The 19,098-nt window shown below is 33.4% G+C and overlaps 1 protein-coding gene and 1 pseudogene across 1 annotated transcript; one reads left to right on the top strand and one right to left on the bottom strand.

Annotated features, from left to right (window-relative positions):
* Window positions 1–1,614: 1,614 nt before the first annotated feature.
* Window positions 1,615–10,468, bottom strand: LOC114401910 (annotated as a pseudogene).
* A 3,199-nt stretch (window positions 10,469–13,667) lies between these two features.
* Window positions 13,668–18,890, top strand: LOC114401341 (TMV resistance protein N-like). The gene is made up of 5 exons (XM_028363844.1): window positions 13,668–14,334; window positions 14,974–16,072; window positions 16,183–16,452; window positions 16,734–17,528; window positions 17,749–18,890. Exons 1-5 carry the CDS (start codon window positions 13,853–13,855, stop codon window positions 18,202–18,204), a joined length of 3,102 nt encoding a protein of 1,033 aa, XP_028219645.1. The 5' UTR covers window positions 13,668–13,852; the 3' UTR covers window positions 18,205–18,890.
* Window positions 18,891–19,098: the final 208 nt, after the last annotated feature.

Here is a 19,098-nt window from a genome sequence, read left to right on the forward strand (position 1 = left end):
CTTTAGACATAGCTCCCAACATTTGAAGTCTCTCTTAAAGCCTTTGGGGACTTCATTTTAGAAGGTCATTGGTGCATCCCTTCAGCTCTAGCTGAGGCTTTCCCGAGCCTAGCAGCGGAAATTCTGAATCTGGTCATTCCTCACATTCCTAGAAAAGATGAGTTGGTTTGACATGAATCAGACAAAGGAACTCTATCTTTTAAACTTGCTTTTGATTTCATGAGAAACACCAGAACTGTTCTCCCTTGGTGTAACAAAATCTGGAATGCAGCATTATATTAATCCCCCCTCAAAGTCTCTTTTTTGCTCTAGAGGTTGTTGCATGGCAGCATGCCCACATATGAGATCCTAACTTCCCGTGGCTGCAACACGGCCTCCCAATGCAGCTCGTGTCATGCTAACTCTGAAACTTCGCCTCATTTATTTCTAGAGTGTGATTTTGCTAAAAGCCTCTGGAGTTGGCTTGCGGAGAAAATTCAATGTTCTTTGGACTTGAACTCTTTCTCCTATTTGCTTCGTTGCAGTGACTCCACATCCAGCAAGCAGTTGCAAGATGTTATCGTTGCAGGTATCATCAATACTATCCGGGCAGTCTGGGATGCTTGAAATCAAGCCAGGTTTCAAAGTAACAAAATTTCTCCCTTGAGTGCTATTTCCCTTATATCTGCTGCCATAACGATGACAGAAAATTACACTAAGAGCACTATGAAGTCCTCCATTCAGGAGTTTGTAGTTCTTAAGAATTTTGCCATCTCTTGTCATCCAGGTCCAGCAGCGTGTGGGGGTTTATTCCGAGACCACTCAGGGAGGGCTTTGGGGAGCTTTGCTTACAATATATATAGGCTCCTCCTCAGCTTTTTTCGCAAGTCCCCCATATCTTTTTTTTTTTTTAATTTTTGGTTCATGAATATAATTTTAGTCAGCCGAGGATGATAGAGGTAGAGAATGCTGACATAGTTGGAATGTACTCCTCCTTCATGATTGCAGCTGGCTATTTAAAAAAACAAAAAATAAACATTTATTTAAAATATTAAAACTAATTGGTGTAATTACATTTGAGGAAGATGATTATATATTTCATTCTACACTATATTTTTAGTGTAATACGTTAGCGTTTTTTACTTGTTCATGGACACCAAAATGATAAAGCTGATTAATAGGGAAATGGAAATTAATAGCAAAACATTAATCTAGTTGTTCATGGACAATTAACAGTAAAACATAAGCATTGTTTGTTGCACCAGCAAAATATTAATAGCAAAATGATAAAGACAGCCTAGTTGCTGTCACTATCTTCCCAATCCTGCTGCCTCCTAATTATGATATCCCAAATTTTTTCATAATACCTATAATAAATAGAGATTTCATCTCCATCATCAAAATCCATTTCTTCAAGAAAATCATACCATGGTTGGACAACACCTTTTCTACCAATAGCAGGATTCATCGTTTCAACTTTCCATTGCAGTGGGGGGCCATGCCGCCTTAAGACTGCCATGTGGTTGCCGCAAGCTCTAAGAGGAACTTCTGTACAATGGGGGAGTTTCTGTAATTTGGAAAAAGTAAAATTGTTAAAATGGTAAAAATGTGTTTAAAGATATTAAGATATGAAAGTCAGGTTAGCAAGGGTTCAGGATCATCCAGCATTTCTTGAGTAAGTTGAAGAGTCCAGATGTGCTTTCTGGATGAATGTCTCTGCCTGCCGCAAGTTTGCCGCTCCAGTGGTGGTATGAAATGTATGTCAAAAACAGAGTGATGGTCACATGCAAAAAAGTTGATGGTGGTTGACTCATAGATTTTCAAATCTTTCAGGAAGTTTTGGAGTCCATCTGCTAAATACACTTTGTCTTTGTGTTGTCTGACTTGTATTTCATAAATGGCTCCATTGTATCTGAGATGAACAAACTCAGGATAGTTTGGTGCCCATTGTGTATGATAGAAGGCTGGAAGTTGTATGGTATTCTGGAAAAAAAAGTGGGAAATATAAATGCATGTATATGTAACAATAATAGTAATGGAAGAATTGAGAAAAAAGATGACCTTGTCATTGTTGAAGGCAGCGATAAATTGCATGATCAGTGGTGGTCAGATGATGCCATTTTTCATCTGCAATCACAGGGATATAAAATCAAATGTCAAAAGAAACTTGTCAACCAAAGGAAAATTGTAAAATGACAGGGATGCACAATATAAAGGTTTGTAAACAAAACACCAAAAAAGAAAAACTGCGGAAAGGACTAATGCACATACAAACCGAAACCAAATCAAAGGCAAAGACATTAAACGAAAAAACAGAACAACGACAACCACAGAACAAAAGGAAAGTGGAAAACAAAAACGAAAATGATAGTCATGCACATAAAAGTTAGAAAAGAAACGACCAAGCCATGCACATAAAAGTTAGAAAAGAAACGACCAAGGAGGGCCTGACACCTTCAAATCCAGTTTTGTTTTCAAACTTGAAAAAGAAAGAAAGGAAAATGACACAACAAAAATCAACGGTGTTGCACAAAACCCCCAAACCACGTGCATCAGACACATAGCAGAAAAACCACAAACCAAAAACCCATGAAAATGACAATAAACGCAACAAAAAGGTAGGTCTCGTGAAGAGAAGAGTAGAAATGATTTACCTCAGTTGATGCGATTGAAGATGTGGTGCTCATTTTGTGCATGGCGTGAAAGTAGAGTTTGGACAGAGAAATGAAAAAGGATTTGCAGAAGAAAGTAGATGATAGACCTTTAGTGTGGTATTTAATATTTGCTTCTTTCCAATGCCACACGGTTGTGAATAAATGTGATATCAATAATTGTGAATTGAAGAGGTACGAAGTAGATGAAGAGTTTTTGTTCGAATTAGAAGCCTAAGACCGTTGGTATTGTAGGGCAGTAACTGTGTAAATTTATCTTGGGCCAAGATATGAGCATTGGGCCAACTTCTAGAATTGCTTGTTAGCATTTCGTTTTTAATGTATTGCAGAAGGGGTATGATATGGTCTTTTTTTATGATATCATGTCTGAAGGATATATATGGGAATTATTTAAAGTTGATTATGTCATCTTGGATAACTAGATTTTTTAAATGTAGTTTTTTTGTGTAAAATAAGAATGATGTTGGTTTGAACGAATGCAGTATATGCAGCATGATGTGCTACATTTGGACGATTGGCATGAACGATTTTTTAAAAATATTGTTTAAAGCATAATTATCATATAAGAAGTAGCATATGAACGCTAGATATTTCATCATTGAACTTCAACAATTTAAATTTCTATATTTCGCAGAGAAATAAAGAAAATTTGTACATGTAAATGTCAAAGCAAATGTTAAGTTGTGATAAACTGCTAAGTAATATAACATTAAGTTAATGAAATTATAAATGGAAGATATTAATGTGGTGATTAACATTGCATACCTGACAATGTAAAATTTAACATTGTAATATATGATATCATATTTGGCTGTATGTTAGAATGTATATAAGTAAGATAACAGTTTGGAATTGTTGCCAATAGATAGTACAATTTGTTGTTTGAAAATTTAGAGTTACCTTGTAAGATTTTTGAAAACCTCTTTGAAGACTACATTAGTAGTAGAAGTCATATTTTTTTGGTCCTTATCATGAATAAGAACTTTTAATCCTTGCCTTGAATTGACCCTTGATAATGCAACGTATAATTGCCCATGGCTAAAGACTGGTTTTGGCAAATAAAGTCCAACCATAAAAAGTGATTGGCCCTGAGACTTGTTAATCGTCATTGCATAAGATAACATGATTGGAAATTGTCTTCTTAAAAGATTGAAAGGTCATGGTGATTGTGAAGGTGACATTGACATTCTTGGGATGTAAACATTATCGCCAAGATTTTTGCCAGAAATGATTTCAGCTGCAATGACATGTTTGGCTAGTCTAGTAACTATTAATCTAGTACCATTACAGAGTCTTTGCGTTTGGTCTAAGTTTCTTAGCAACATTATAGGACTATCGATTTTTAGCTTGATACGATGATTTGGCAGACCAGATGTGTTTAGTGAATTGAGAAATTCAGTTGTGATTGATTGGAAATGCCAACTGCCAATGGTTTCTGACTTCTCTATATAATCAGAGCTTAAGTATTCCATTTGTTCACCTATTATATTTATTTGAGGTAGCATGCAAAGTTAAATAAAGAATAAATACTGAGTAAACCTTAGTTTTTGTAAATTGCAGATGTGCATAAATACCTGGAATCAAGGAAAGTATATAATCATTGACCTCTTCAACTATTTCATTGGTGGAAGCTAATATTGCTCTAGATTTGAAGAATTCAGGATTACTGTGATGTTGATATAAATCTGGAAATGTTGATTTGACTATAGCATCAATGGGGTCATTATATTCAGTAATCAGTAGGTACTCAGGAATTTCAATGGTAGCATATCCATCATTTTGATTCCCAATAACTCCATCTCCAATATCTAGAATCCACTTTGCAAATTTAGTAGTTTCTTGATCATCAATTAATTGGGCATTTCCTTGTAAACGCATGTTTTTGGTGAGTGTTAAGACTTCACAGGAAGACCACAGATATGATGAATTGATTGTTGCATTTATAATGTCTGAACGACTTCCTCTTGGAATGACTGGCAGAATTTGTCAGAAATCTCCATCAAATACAATAACTTTGCCTCCAAAAGTTTTATTGGGATTTTTTTTCTTTAATAATGTCTCTTAAAGTTTGATCAAGTGCTTTAAAAGCAAAATTTGTGTGCCATGGGTGTTTCATCCCAAATTATCATATTTGTCTGATTTAACAATTCTGCTAGCTGACTTCCTTGAAGTATATTGCATGTTGAGTCTTCGAAAATTGGCACAGGTATCTTAAATTTGGAATGAGCAGTCCTACCTCCTGGCAATAACAAAGAAGCTATGCCGCTAGAAGCAACCATAATCATAATTTGATTTTTTGATCTCAGTGAACTTGCTAATGTTCTCCATATGTATATTTTTCCTGTACCTCCATATCCATATAGAAAAAACATGTCACCTTCATTGTTGTTGGCAGCTTCCATAATTTTGTGATAAATTTTTTTTTGTTCGTCTAGAATAAAAAATAAGTTGAGATTTGATAGAAATGAAGAATTAGCAGATGGAAAATTAGAAAATACAGATGGAATTTAACTTTGTTAAATGCAATTTATAATATATGAATTGGTAGATTACCTGTCATCGATAGAAAAAGATTTCGAATTCTGATCTAGCCTCATCGTTGTTGTAATTAAGTTCAGACAATATCAAGCTATTCTCTAGACATGATGCAGGATTTCCACCCTCAGGATATGGCATTGTAGGATAGTCTCTGAGTGATTTTTGGTTTGCATGCAGAAGTTTTTCAATTTCCAGTAATGTTAAATTTTTAAGTTGCTCATCATCAATGAGTAATTCTAACAAATGATAAAGGAGATAGTTAAACAATGCATATCTATGATGTTATTCAATATAGAAAATTACAAACTGATTAAAACTAACCTGTGTTTAGAGTTGTTTTTTTTATAATGATATGCAATGTCTTCAGCCAACCAATTCCATGTCTGACTCCAAAGTTCTTCAGGTTTAGTAATGACACCTGATAATAGCATTAACACAAATAATTTCCTCAAATAATTAGTTGTACCGCAGTCCTTAGCTTCTTTGATTGCTTCCACAAATTCTCTGTCATCTTGCAAAAAACTCATTGCAAAGCATGCTTCTCTATATGTAGGCTATAGAACATTTTCAATTGTTCTAATATCCTCAAATGAAGTAGCTCCTTTGCATGCAGTGAGCATCATTCTTAGATAAAATAATTCACTAGTGGTTGGTGGAACCCATATTAACCTGCCAATTGTATTGCCTTTCTTTCTAAGGTTCCATGATCTAGCCTTTTGGTTGTAGACAAATTTGGAAACAAATTGTGAATAAGTCAGATTTCTACCCTCTGAAAAACATTTGTTGCTATTCATCCAGGCTAAGAATTTTGAATCTGAAATACTTGGCTTTGACAGGATATCATCTATATCATCATCATCTTCATAAAGAACACTGTGTTGTCCTGGCAGATGAAAATGTAATCTCTCCACAACAGGCTTTCTAGCATGTATTGGAAAACCAAAAATTCTCCAAGTAGCTTCACATGGAGAAATATATCTGACATAAAAAATTCATAATTAAAAGAATTAATTAAAGAAACAATGAGTAACTTAAGTATACATGTTGAATTAATATTACCTGCAATCCACATATTCTTTAATCTCATCATTTTGATTGATAGCATTCTCAAGTGTACCATTAGCATCATGAATAACAACAGCAGTGACTCTGTCATAACCTTTGTTTATATATTTAAATAGATATTTAATGGAAGTATTTTGATTACACCATTCAATATTTATATGTGCTTGGTATTTCCTTAGCAATTTTGCATTGTAAGGTACTATATATCTATTATCAATAATAACTCCATTCTTTGAAATGGTACGGCCATCATTTCTTCTACGATAGATTGGATAGCCATTTGAATCTAAAACAGTTTGAGGGTGAAACATTTTAGGGTAAAAACAGCTACACTTGCCTTTTTTCATACATGGAGACTTAGGTTGGAGAATTCCACATGGTCCATGTACCATATGATTTTGGACTAATTTATAGAGTTCAGAGTCATTTTCATGCGAAGGAATTTCTGCTGATATTATGTGATCAATGTCATCTGAAGATGGATATTTATTATCTGGATGTAAGAATAGCAATAAATGCACATGAGGAAGTCCTCTTTTTTGAAATTCAATTGTGTGCATATCTGCAATTGTTAGCTGATTGTATTAATAGTGGAACAGTAATATAGAAATTCTGTATAGTTGTATTAAATCAAGGAAAAATGAAAAACAATAAACAAATGTGTAACTTTAAAAAGCATATTAATGGCAAACTCACATGCGACTACTTTTCCAAGCAGGTGTTTTTTTGTTAAGTCAAAAAACATCTGCTCATACTTCAATCTGAAAACACGTGACATAAGATCTGGTCTATCTGTTGGTTTTAGATTCAAAGGTGCAAGCACTCTACGGATTTCAGGCCAATTTGGATTACAGGTTAAAGTAATAAAAAGATTTGGAAAACCCACATGGCTCCATATTGTCATACCATCAAAATAAAGTTGGTCCATATAGCGTGGACTACCAACAAAGGTTGACGACAAAATCACTATTTTTCCTTTAGAAGAGCCTTTACTGCTTCCAGCATCCAATGATGTTTGTAAACTACAATACTTGTCAACTCTAAGTTTTTTTTATTGTTCCTAATGTAGCTAAGTCTTTCAGACTCAACCATCGTGTATGCTTTAACAATGAATTGTTGAAATAGTTTTCTAGAATGCAACAAAGTTTGTGCTTCATTTGATCTGGACTGTAGTCTATAAGCAAACCACTGTCTCATCGTTAGACGATTTCTTTTCCTTTTTCTGCTGCTAGGTGTACAACGGTGAAGTATATCAGGTCTATATCCATCTTCACCATAAGGGAAGAGTAAAGGGTATTGGAGTCCTAGATAGCTAGAGTGTAATTCATGGATTCTTTGTAATTCTCCATTTTGAGTTTCAACAATAATATCCCTTCTTGAGTCTGGATCAAAATCACCAACAATCAGAGCAGCAACTTCAGAATCATTTGGGAGATTGTATGTACGACCATCTTTCTCACGTGTAGCTATCAATCTCAATTTTACATTATTGACTTGAGTATCTACCAATCTGTCCCTGGCCATTCTAAAACTTTTTGCATGGACATTGTACTCATCCAACATTTGACTTAAAGTTGAAACAATCTTTGGTTGAATTCCAACATGTTGACTGGAAAAAACAATATAAAAACACATCCATTGGTGTCACAAAACATGCTTTCCGAATTAGAATACTTCATATTTGATAATAAAAGAAACAAAAGAAGTACTACCTCATTGTATTAATTCTATTTTCAACTTCATTCTGCGTATCAAAGATATACAATTGTGAAAAGTTTGGTTGCTTTCCAGGCATTGGTAATAAGCTGCCTATTCGATGGCATGGTTGACCCTGAATTCTAATTGTAGGAGGTCCTCTACTTTCATTAATTGATTTGTCTAGCTTAATACCAGCAGACATAAAGGCAAACATCATGTTGTATGTTCGTATGTTACACTGATAATTTTTACTATCACTTGCTTTACCATCAAACAGAAGTCGTTCAAGATATTTCGGTGGACTTTGTAATAACGGAAGCTCAACTTTCCCATCTCCACAACATAAGGTGAATTTTGGACTTGTTGTATTTCTATCTTTTGAAATTCTTTCATCATACCACATTTTTGCATTGCAATGTCTACATTCCATGGCCTGATCACCCAAGCCAGAATAGCCTGAAATTGTCTAATGAGATAGTGGAATTTAATTTAAAGGATATCAGTTGATATCGTTAACGTTATATCAGAGCTATAATTTTTACCTTTAGTATCGATTGCAGCTTCATTAGTATTGGATTCGCAATTTTCATCGTCATAGAAAGAATTAGAATCAGATGTTGTAACAATTTACGTTAGATATCAAGATATAATTAAAATTTAGGCAAAAAAGTGAGTAAGGATTTTCTATCATCATACCTTGTGGAGATTCATAATTTATATCTTCTAATGAATCAGTTGTCATGACTTAAGAATAGAGACAAGTTAAGTCAAGTCGAACAAATTAATGTATTTATAAAAGAAAACATCTTATTTATAATTACTCACCATGACATTGTATATCTTTCAGAGTGGAATCTATACTTGCCTCATGTGATCTGTCAGGCTGAGCCTTTTCTTTTCTTTTTTGCAGGATACCTTTTCTATACATTCTGGCTTTACCTGAGGTACATGCATTTGCATGTGCATTCTTTTGCATGTTTGCAGTTGATATCAATGAAGTTGTTTGGTATATCAATTCACCACAACAAAGATTTGAAATACACAGAGATCAAATTATACATCAAATTAATTCCAAATGTTCAATTGTGTAATAAAAACAAAATTAAACATGCAAGTTGAATTTAAGTAGTTTCAAAAATCAGTCATGGAGGAATGATCAGACTCAGCTATAAAGATATTGTATATAGAGGAGTAAGTTCTGGATATAGAATTGACTATGTGATTCATCTGCATTTTTAGAGGTTAAGAATTTAGAACGCAATTTACAACAAAGGATGGAATATTTTGTAAATTAATAAACAAATGTTAATTGACATCAACCAAGAGATGCCAAATATAAAATGTCGGTTTGGGGGATTAAATGTGATTTGACGTTTTTATATAATGGATTTCATAATTAATGAACAGATTTATTTTGGCATTCAAAATTACAGCTAAAGATTCATGCGTAAATTTTAATAAACAAATCTTAATTGACATAAAGCAACAGATGACAAATATCAAATCTGCTTTTGCTATATTAAATATGATTAGACATTTCGACAGTTATTATTATAATAAAAAAAATTGAGCATCAAATTGAAATTACAACACAAAACTACAACTAAAGATGCAGGGTAGAGAAAACTTTGATATTGAACGCTGTCCAATCTCTCTTTGATTGATCAATGTGTCATATTTGCTATTCTCATCTCTAATAGAATCGAAATAATCCTTGCCTTGAATCTGTCCTCACTTAGCACTGATTATACTAAATTTCCAAATTAGTTGTGCAATAGCAATTTCCTATTTTACTGATTCTAATGACTTACCATCAATATTTGAGTAGTCAAAAAACTGAGTTTTTAATTAGTAAATGTCAGCTTATATTTTAGTTCATGTGCAATTCCCTCCAAAAAAAACCTTAATTCATGAGTTATCTGGACTTGTTAACATTTATCAGCATTCTTGTATTGAACCGAAATAATCCTTGCATTCAATCTGTCTTTATCAGTTATCTTAACTCGTTAACATTTACCAGTTTTGTTTGCAACTACAAAATCTATTTAACGAAAATTAATGTTCCAACAACGTCCTCCATGCAAAGAGTTTAAAAACCACAAAAACTGCGACGGGTAAATATTACAATTTGACCATACGATCATCAAAAAACATCCAAGGCAACATTTCAACAACATAATTCATTCAGGTTAAGAATGCTTGGCTAGCTTGTTCGAGGAAACTTTAGCAGGTGAAATCTGAAAGTTTTTTTGCTCATTATTCAACTCATCAGAAGATACACGCTTAGTTGGTGTTAATGGAATCCTGGGAAGAGGGTCATGATCCCCGGTAACAGACACAGATTGCTGCATAAAATATTAATTGATCAGTAAGCTAAATTATGTTGACATAATCCAAAAATACACCAGCAAAAACACACAACGACAACCCCAACTTACAGATTCAAACTCTGTAGGCTCACTTGAGCCAAGCATTGACCGATCATGATCAGTGGTAATAGACAGAGATTGCTGCATCAAATATTGATTGATGAGTCAACTAAATTTTGTTGCCATCATTGCAACATAAACCAAGAAAAACAAAGAAAGACAATGTTAGCTCACAGATTCAAGCACTGTAGGATCGGTCGACTCAAGTATTGAATTCTCGATCTTGCAACATGGCTAGATGATATATGAATCGACAGTTAAAAAACAAATGGAATATATGCATACACTCACAATAACTAAAATAGATTTGACAAAACACAACTTCACTATCGGGAATCATATCTAGCACAGCATTGATCAAGTCTGATTCATCTGAATATTTAAGAACAACAGAATTCCTGAACCTTGGTTGCACCTTCACTTTGAATGCAAGGAAACAACCCAATAGCCTATCTAGTGTTTGAGGAGAGACATTTAAATCAACATCCCCATCCTTGCGCAAAAAAAGAAGAATGAAAATCGATAGCAAGGTAACAAATGTTCAGTGTAAATTAAAAAACATTGCATGACAATACAATAACATACTTCTATTTTGAGCCTGTTGAAGTATGATTGATGGATGAAAAGTGAACTTTGAATGACAAAGTGGTGGAATTACGTGAATTACTTGTAAGTAAGATTTATTTGGTTTATATGATATATATATATATATATATATATATATATATATATATATACATTTAATTGTCTTATTTCTCTATTAGTTAGGAATGTGATAACTCACTCTTGGTTTACTGTTTGTGTTTGGATCCTGTGATGATCTTGAACTTTGTGTTCGGGGGAGCAGATGACTAGGTGAACTGCTTTAAGGAATATTGTACTGAAGGACGTCGGGACATAACACTCTGATAAGATGTGACATTGAGATATAAGTTTTTATATTAATTTTATGATGTTAGTCTATTTTATTTCACCTCACTGATTTAACAAAATATTTTTATAAATTTTGACGGCCTTATTTTGAGTCGAATTTGTTTTTAATAAGTTTTATTTGGTAATTGAAGTGAATGTGAATCTTTTATCCATGTGATTTTGTTTACCAATATATTTTTATATATTTTATTTATTTATATATATGTCGGGGTAGAGGGTGTCACACTTATAATGGGTTTTCTCTTCATTTCTACTAGCATCAGTAATAACAGCAAGTTTTTTCAACTTGAAGAGACAAATCAAGATCCAACACACCTACGTGAAATTGGACTTGTTCTCTCCAATCAGAGAAATTTAACCAATTAAAAACCGGAATAGACATACCAAGAGAATGCAAAGATACAGGAAGGGATACGGCAATTAACACATGCTCAACATTGATACTTTGAGTCATGAGTTAAACATACAATACAAATTCAAATAACAAACAAACATTCTATGTATACTAATGTTCTCCTTTGGGTGATACATTAATACACAAAAAACATACCGATGCTAATAATTTTAACATTATTTGGTAAGGCATATGCATTAGTTAGAAATACTTATTATCTTTGGATATATAAATAAAACTAATAATGCATACTTACTACCAACAATCATATCCATAAATTATAAGAACATCTAATCAATCTTTGGGTGATCCATAAATGTCTTATAATAATGAACTTCAATTAATCCATAAACCAATAATCTATAATTTAGCATTCATTCTATGGGTAATTAAAATAAAATTGTCACTAATTTGGAATTAAACAAAGCATAAAGATTTGACCACTTTGGTGATTACAAATCTATCATACATTTAATCCAAATTACTTGATCCAATTTTGAATTGAAATTGGCGTAAGAGAGGGATATTGAATTTCAATTCAAGACATTCAAAAAATTGGATTCAGGGCATTCCAAACTCGAAAACAATTATAATATGCACAACGGAAAACAAAATGGTTTGAATAATTTTCCAATTGGAATCAGATTCATACAATGCGTGGAAGAAACATCATTCATGGAGAATCATAAATTTAATAACCTATGGCTCTAATACCACATGTTAGTTATAGATTCCATACATTTATGTTCAATGAATCTATTACATATTGTAAGGATCTTAAAATCTACGATTCCCTCATACAGTTTGAAAATAAGTAGAACTTACCTTGATCCATGAAAGACATAAGTTCTTTAATCTTCTTTATTCCAATCTATCTTTTTCCTTTCTTTTATTTTCCTCTCACGTTCTTGATGGTAATTAGATAAAAACGCTTATGGCAGAAACAGAACCATTTGCCTTTTATTAGCCAACTTCCATCAAGTTAGTTATCGGAAGTTTATTAACGTCCCATAAGTTTAACAAACTTCCACAAGTTAGTTATCGAAAGTTTATTAACTTCCCATGTTTCTCAATAGGTCCCTTTATTTTATTAAATCAAGTTTAGGCCCTTAATTCACATGCGTCAGATTATTCTAACACTTCTGATTAAAAAAAAAAGAAACAAGTTACACTTAATAAAACACATTCGTTGACTTACTTTCATTTATACTTTTAAAATATATAAAACATAAATGATTTGCTTATTTTATTATTGATAGATCATTTGACAAACTTTAAAATAAATAATATAATCAACCTAATATATGGTTATAATAATTTAAGGCCGTTAGACTGCAAAAAATATATTTTTATAATACTTTTAATGATGTAATAATTAGTGTAAAATATTACAAGCATAATTTACTCAAAATATCTGGGTTTAAATATGCCAAACGTGGCAGAGAGAGGGATACATAAACTGTTTTAAACAGTTTTAGTAGTTGTAGAAAGGCATAAAGTATGATGAGTTTTATTCTTTTTATATTTATTTGTTATGAATATGATCTAGACTTGTACATGTTTTATTCAAATCAGCAGGTCATGCACTCTCATAAGGCGTAGTTCATTATTTTATACTGTTTTATTAGTTGTACAAAGTCATATAACCTGTCTCGTTTTAATTAGTATTATTATTAGTTTAGCTGGCTTTGAATTTGACCAAACGTGTCAGAGGGAGAGATACATGAACATTAATGGCACATGCAAACACGTTTTCATTATTTTAAACTGTTTTAGTAGTTGTACAAACGCGTGAGTTTTATTCTTTTTATATTTTTCATGATTATGATCTAGACGTGTTTCATTCAAATGAGAATTATGCACTCAAAAAGACTTTATTTTTTATCCTTAAGAATTCAACATGGTACTAGAAAATTTATAATATATATTCATACAAGTACTGCTCCTCATAAGATCTGGTTTTCTATTTTACTTGTTTTATTAACTTATACAAAGATATAAAAATGGAGTAAAAACAACACAAAATATTATTTTTTTTCCTTATATTGTAGGACATTTGTGATGCTTGTTTGTGATGTGCGTGAGTCATTCAGTGAAAGCTCATAGACCAAATACTCTGTCTGCACTCCAGTGCTTTTACAATCATGGAAAATCATGGTGCAGTGTCTGAAACCAAGTGTACGTTTGATGTTTTCCTTAGTTTTAGGGGTGAAGATACCCGTCACACATTTACTTGTAAACTCTATGATGCTTTGTGGCTGAAGGGAATTGACACCTTTATGGATAATAAAGAGCTGAAGAATGGAGACAAAATTGGCCCTACTCTTCATAAAGCCATTGAAGAAGCAAGGATTTCAGTTGTTGTCTTGTCTGAAAATTATGCAGATTCTTCATGGTGCCTCGATGAACTTGTCAAGATCCACGAGTGTATGGAGTCAAAAAACCAGCTCGTTTGGCCCATCTTCTACAAAGTGAATCCCTCGGATGTGAGGCATCAGAAAGGAAGTTATGGTGTGGCCATGACTAAGCATGAAACAAGTAATGGAATAGACTTGGAGAAGGTGCACAAATGGAGGTCAACCTTGAATGAAATAGCCAACTTGAAAGGAAAATATTTGGAAGAAGGGTAGGTAAAAATGGTAAAATATATATGTTGTTATTAATTTTCGCTGTTTGCTTCTTGTTAATTTATGGCCAAGGATGATTGTTCATATTTCGATTTGTGGCGTGTCTTTGGCTTTATATACACTTTTCCTCATCATTTTTGTTTTACGCAAAATGAAGTTTGAACCTCATGTGAACATCTTTTAACTTCAGTGTACTTCTGAATGTCATGAAAATGTCCGATATATAATAACTACTTCTGCAGGTTAGTAATTTTTTTCCTCCTTTCTATTTTACTTTTACTTTTGGGTATTCTGTCTATGAATAACTGTGTTATTATAGGCCAGAAATTTTATTTCCAAACATATTTTCTGCTAGGGATGTAACACTTTGCCGATTATGATCCAAACTCAAATTTGTCCCCAGCTAGAAGTAGGTCGTAGAATTAATTTTTGAGAAATTCAAACATGGTACTAAACTAAGTTTGGAGTTTCAATAGTATGTTTCAAGTCCCCAAATGGGTACCCAAACATATCCTAAGTGAGCTGGATTGGACCAGATTTGTTCTGTATATTTTACTACCCAACCCTGATCAATATACACAAAATATAATTTGGCAAAATCAATTTGTTGCTTAATTTAAAGAGCATTGTTTTTTCAGGAGGGACGAATCCAAGTTTATTGATGATCTTGCTACTGACATTTTCAAAATAGTATCTTCTAAAGATTTATCTAGAGAAATGTTTATAGTCGGACGAGAGTATCGAGTTAAAGAATTGAAATTACTTCTAGATCTTGAGTCTCGTGATATCACTTGCCTGTTAGGGATTCATGGAACTGGTGGAATTGGCAAAACTACACTTGCAAAAGCTTTGTATGACTCCATTTACAAGCAGTTTGACGGTACAAGTTTTCTCAACGTTGGAGAAACCTCAAATCCTAAGACAGACTTAAAACATCTGCAAGAAAAGCTTTTATCAGAGATACTTGAGGACGACAAAATCCACTGGAGAAATATTGAAGAAGGAACCGCAAAAATAGAAAGGAGACTTGGTTTTAAAAGAGTTCTAATAGTTCTTGACAATGTTGATGACATTAAACAGTTGAATAATTTGGCAGGGAAATGTGCTTGGTTTGGTCCTGGGAGCAGGATCATCATAACAACGAGAGATAAACATTTGCTAGATCTTGGTGAGGTTGAAAAGAGATATGAAGTGAAAATGCTAGATGAGAAAGAGTCTCTAGAGCTCTTTTGTCATTATGCCTTTCGAAAAAGTTGTCCTGAATCAAACTATAAAGATCTGTCCAATCGAGCAATGAGTTGTTGCAAAGGCCTTCCATTGGCCTTAGAAGTACTAGGCTCTCATTTGTTTAAAAAAAATGTGGATGTATGGAAGGACGCATTGGATAGATATGAAAAAAGTCCACATGGAAATGTTCAAAAAGTTCTTAGAATAAGCTATGATAGCCTGTTCCGCCATGAAAAGTCTATTTTTCTTGATGTTGCATGTTTTTTCAAAGGGCAACGATTGGATTATGTAAAAACTGTACTAGATGCATCTGATTTCAGCTCAGGAGATGGTATTACAACATTAGTTAATAAATCACTTTTAACTGTTGACTATGATTGCCTGTGGATGCATGATCTAATACAAGACATGGGTAGAGAGATAGTTAAGGAGAAAGCAAACAATAAAATTGGCGAACGCAGCAGATTATGGCACCATGAAGATGTTCTTCAAGTATTAGAAGATGATAATGTAAGAATATTGTTGTCAACTTTGTTTCTTGATTTTTATCATCCTTAAGCATTTTAGTTTTTGTTGAAATTATGAATACTTAATTAATGCCAGTTATAATTGATTTAAAGGGAAGTAGCGAAATTGAAGGAATAATGCTCGACCCCCCTCATAGAAAAGAAATTAATTGTATTGATACTGTATTTGAGAAGATGAAGAATCTTCGAATTCTTATCGTTCGTAACACAAGCTTTTCACATGAGCCTCGTTATCTCCCAAAAAACTTAAGGCTACTTGATTGGAAGAACTACCCTTCAAAGTCTTTGCCATCAGAATTTAATCCCACTAAAATCAGGGCCTTCAATGGAAGTCCTCAACTCTTACTGGAAAAGCCATTTCAGGTACAGTTGCTTTTTATTTTTCATGATTTTATGAAAAGGTTTAAATTGCTTGATCTTATCACGTAACACCTCTTACTTTTTTTCACGTCAATTTTTGTGTCTATGTTACACTTTTCCTGACTCTATTTTTATTAGTGTTAATTTACCTTATCATGTGAGCCAAGCCAATTATATATAAAAAGTTTATATTTTGCTAATTACCTTAATCTGAAAACAATTAATTGACATGATTTTGATGTACTGTTGTTAATTGATTATCTGATTTTATGTATGTTTTGCAGTTTGACCATTTGACTTACATGAATATCTCCGGTTGTGATAAGGTTTCTGAATTTCCTGATGTGTCTAGAGCCATGAATTTAAGAAAATTGATACTTGATGGATGCGAGAACCTGGTTAGCATTCATAAATCAGTTGGACATCTCGCTAACCTTGTTTCTCTTAGTGCTTCAAATTGCACACAACTCCATAGTTTTGTGCCAACAATCTATTTGCCATCTCTTGAATCCCTTTCCTTTGTTCTTTGCGCAACACTCGCACACTTTCCAGATATCGAAGGAAAGATGGATAAGCCATTAGAGATTGTTATGTCATATACAGCTATTCAGAAGCTTCCAGATTCCATCAAGGAACTTAATGGCCTTACCTATCTTGAGATGACAGGTTGTGAGGAACTCCGATATTTACCAAGTAGCTTATTTAAGTTGCCAAATTTGGTCACATTAAAACTTGCAGAATGTGCTTTCCTTCCAAGGTCATTGAGAATGTTTATAGGAAGTCCTTCAACGTGCGCAAAACTAGAGACATTACATTTCGACAATACTGGGCTGACAGACTATGATCTTAAGACTATTGTTGCCATTTTTCCTAACTTGAAAGACTTGAATGTATCGCGGAACAGATTTTCTGATCTCACATTGAGCATTGGGAAATTTACTAACTTGACAAGTCTTGACGTGAGTTATTGTACGGACCTTAAAGGAATGCCTTCAATACTGCCATCAAGTGTTCAGAAAGTAGATGCAAGAGAATGTCGATCCTTAAATCAATTTTCATCAAACGCCTTATGGATTCAGGTTTACTAGCACTACTTTAGCTGATAACGAGCAAATGTTTTCTGACGAAAAATGATCACATAAATATCATAGTCATTAAGATATATTTTCTGTTGACCGGTGTAGTTCCACAATTTCATTTCCATTCATTCCTCCCATTTTATTTCATTGTTAACAAAAGAAAACACAATTAAAAGACAATAATTAAGATTTTGTTTTTTGTTTGTGGGATGTGTCGCAGGTAAAAAAAGAAAAGAATGAATTAGAAGTCATGATGCCAAAAAGGGAGATTCCAAAATGGTTCCACTATGTTAACAAGGGACGGTTTCCGGATTTCAAGGCTCGTGGGAAGTTCCCTGCGGTTGCTATAGCGTTTGTATTTGGGGAAGTGAATGCCATTGACAAAGCTAATAGAAGTATAAATGTTGGCATTCACTTGTTGATTGAGGATGAAAGGAGAAAGTTTCGTAATGTCCCTGTCCCTGAGAATCATGTGTTCTTGTGTGACCTACGAGGTTTGTTCAGTTTGGAAGAATGGGAGGATGTAGGTGTTGGAGTTGGTAATGATTGGAAGACCATACAGGTTTACTGTGACACAAAGTTGCCTCTATGTTCATGGGGAGTTTATGTGTACAAGAGTGAAAGTAACATGAAATATATCCAATTCCCGTCTAATGATCCCTGTTCCTCCTTCTAAACTAGCCGAGCGTTGCTGCAGCAACCTCCATCCACCACAATGGTTCAATGATGTCATCTGCTAAGCAGCCTTTTTGTTTTCTTAGTTTTCAATAATTGCTAGAGTACATACGTGTAAGGCTCAGATTATCTGACCATTGAAATTAAAGTAGCTTTATATTGTGTTTGACAGATTCATAATGAAAATATCTTAGCTTCTTTATCAACCTAGTTATCTTTTAGCTTTTCTTAGCTGACTATGCTGCTACTTCTTACCAAATTGGCGCTTTGATTAAGGAAAGGGTTACTTAATTATAGGCTGCTGGATTAAGGTATTAACCAAATACTGATTGATGAGTAAAGTCGTCAAAGGTAAAAAGGGCTACCATCAGATCTGCGTCAGCAAAGCCATTGTGAATGTCGGCCCTTAAAGGAGATGACAATATTAGGATTCTCACATTGAGTAGAATAACTGTTTAGGCATGAGGTTCTCTCATCTAATGGACTAGTTTTTTGTATTGGAGGGCTTTCCTGTGTACTTAAATCCAAACAATGAAGTTACCTTAGGGTTCAACATTGAAGATGAGGAGGAGGATGATGAGATTGATTAAACAGTTGGAGGAGTTAGTAGAGAGGACAAGAGACGATGCGAAAAAAAGCCAATGGACCTTTGTGTTTATATATTATATAGGGGAAACTTTTATTCCATAGCTCTCTAACTATAGATCGAGTTAAAGTGTAAAACAAAATTAAAATACTAATATTATCCTAATTTTAAAATCAAATTGATAACATCCTAAAAACAAATGTCAATACCTAATTTTGAGTTTTAAGATTGAAATTTAGTTTCTTCCTTCTGATGTTTGCTTTCTTCCTTTCGTTTTTCCTGCAAAGAATATTGATTCCAATAAAACAC

Source organism: Glycine soja, chromosome 20 (assembly GCF_004193775.1).
Source record: "Glycine soja cultivar W05 chromosome 20, ASM419377v2, whole genome shotgun sequence".
Taxonomy (NCBI): domain Eukaryota; kingdom Viridiplantae; phylum Streptophyta; class Magnoliopsida; order Fabales; family Fabaceae; genus Glycine; species Glycine soja.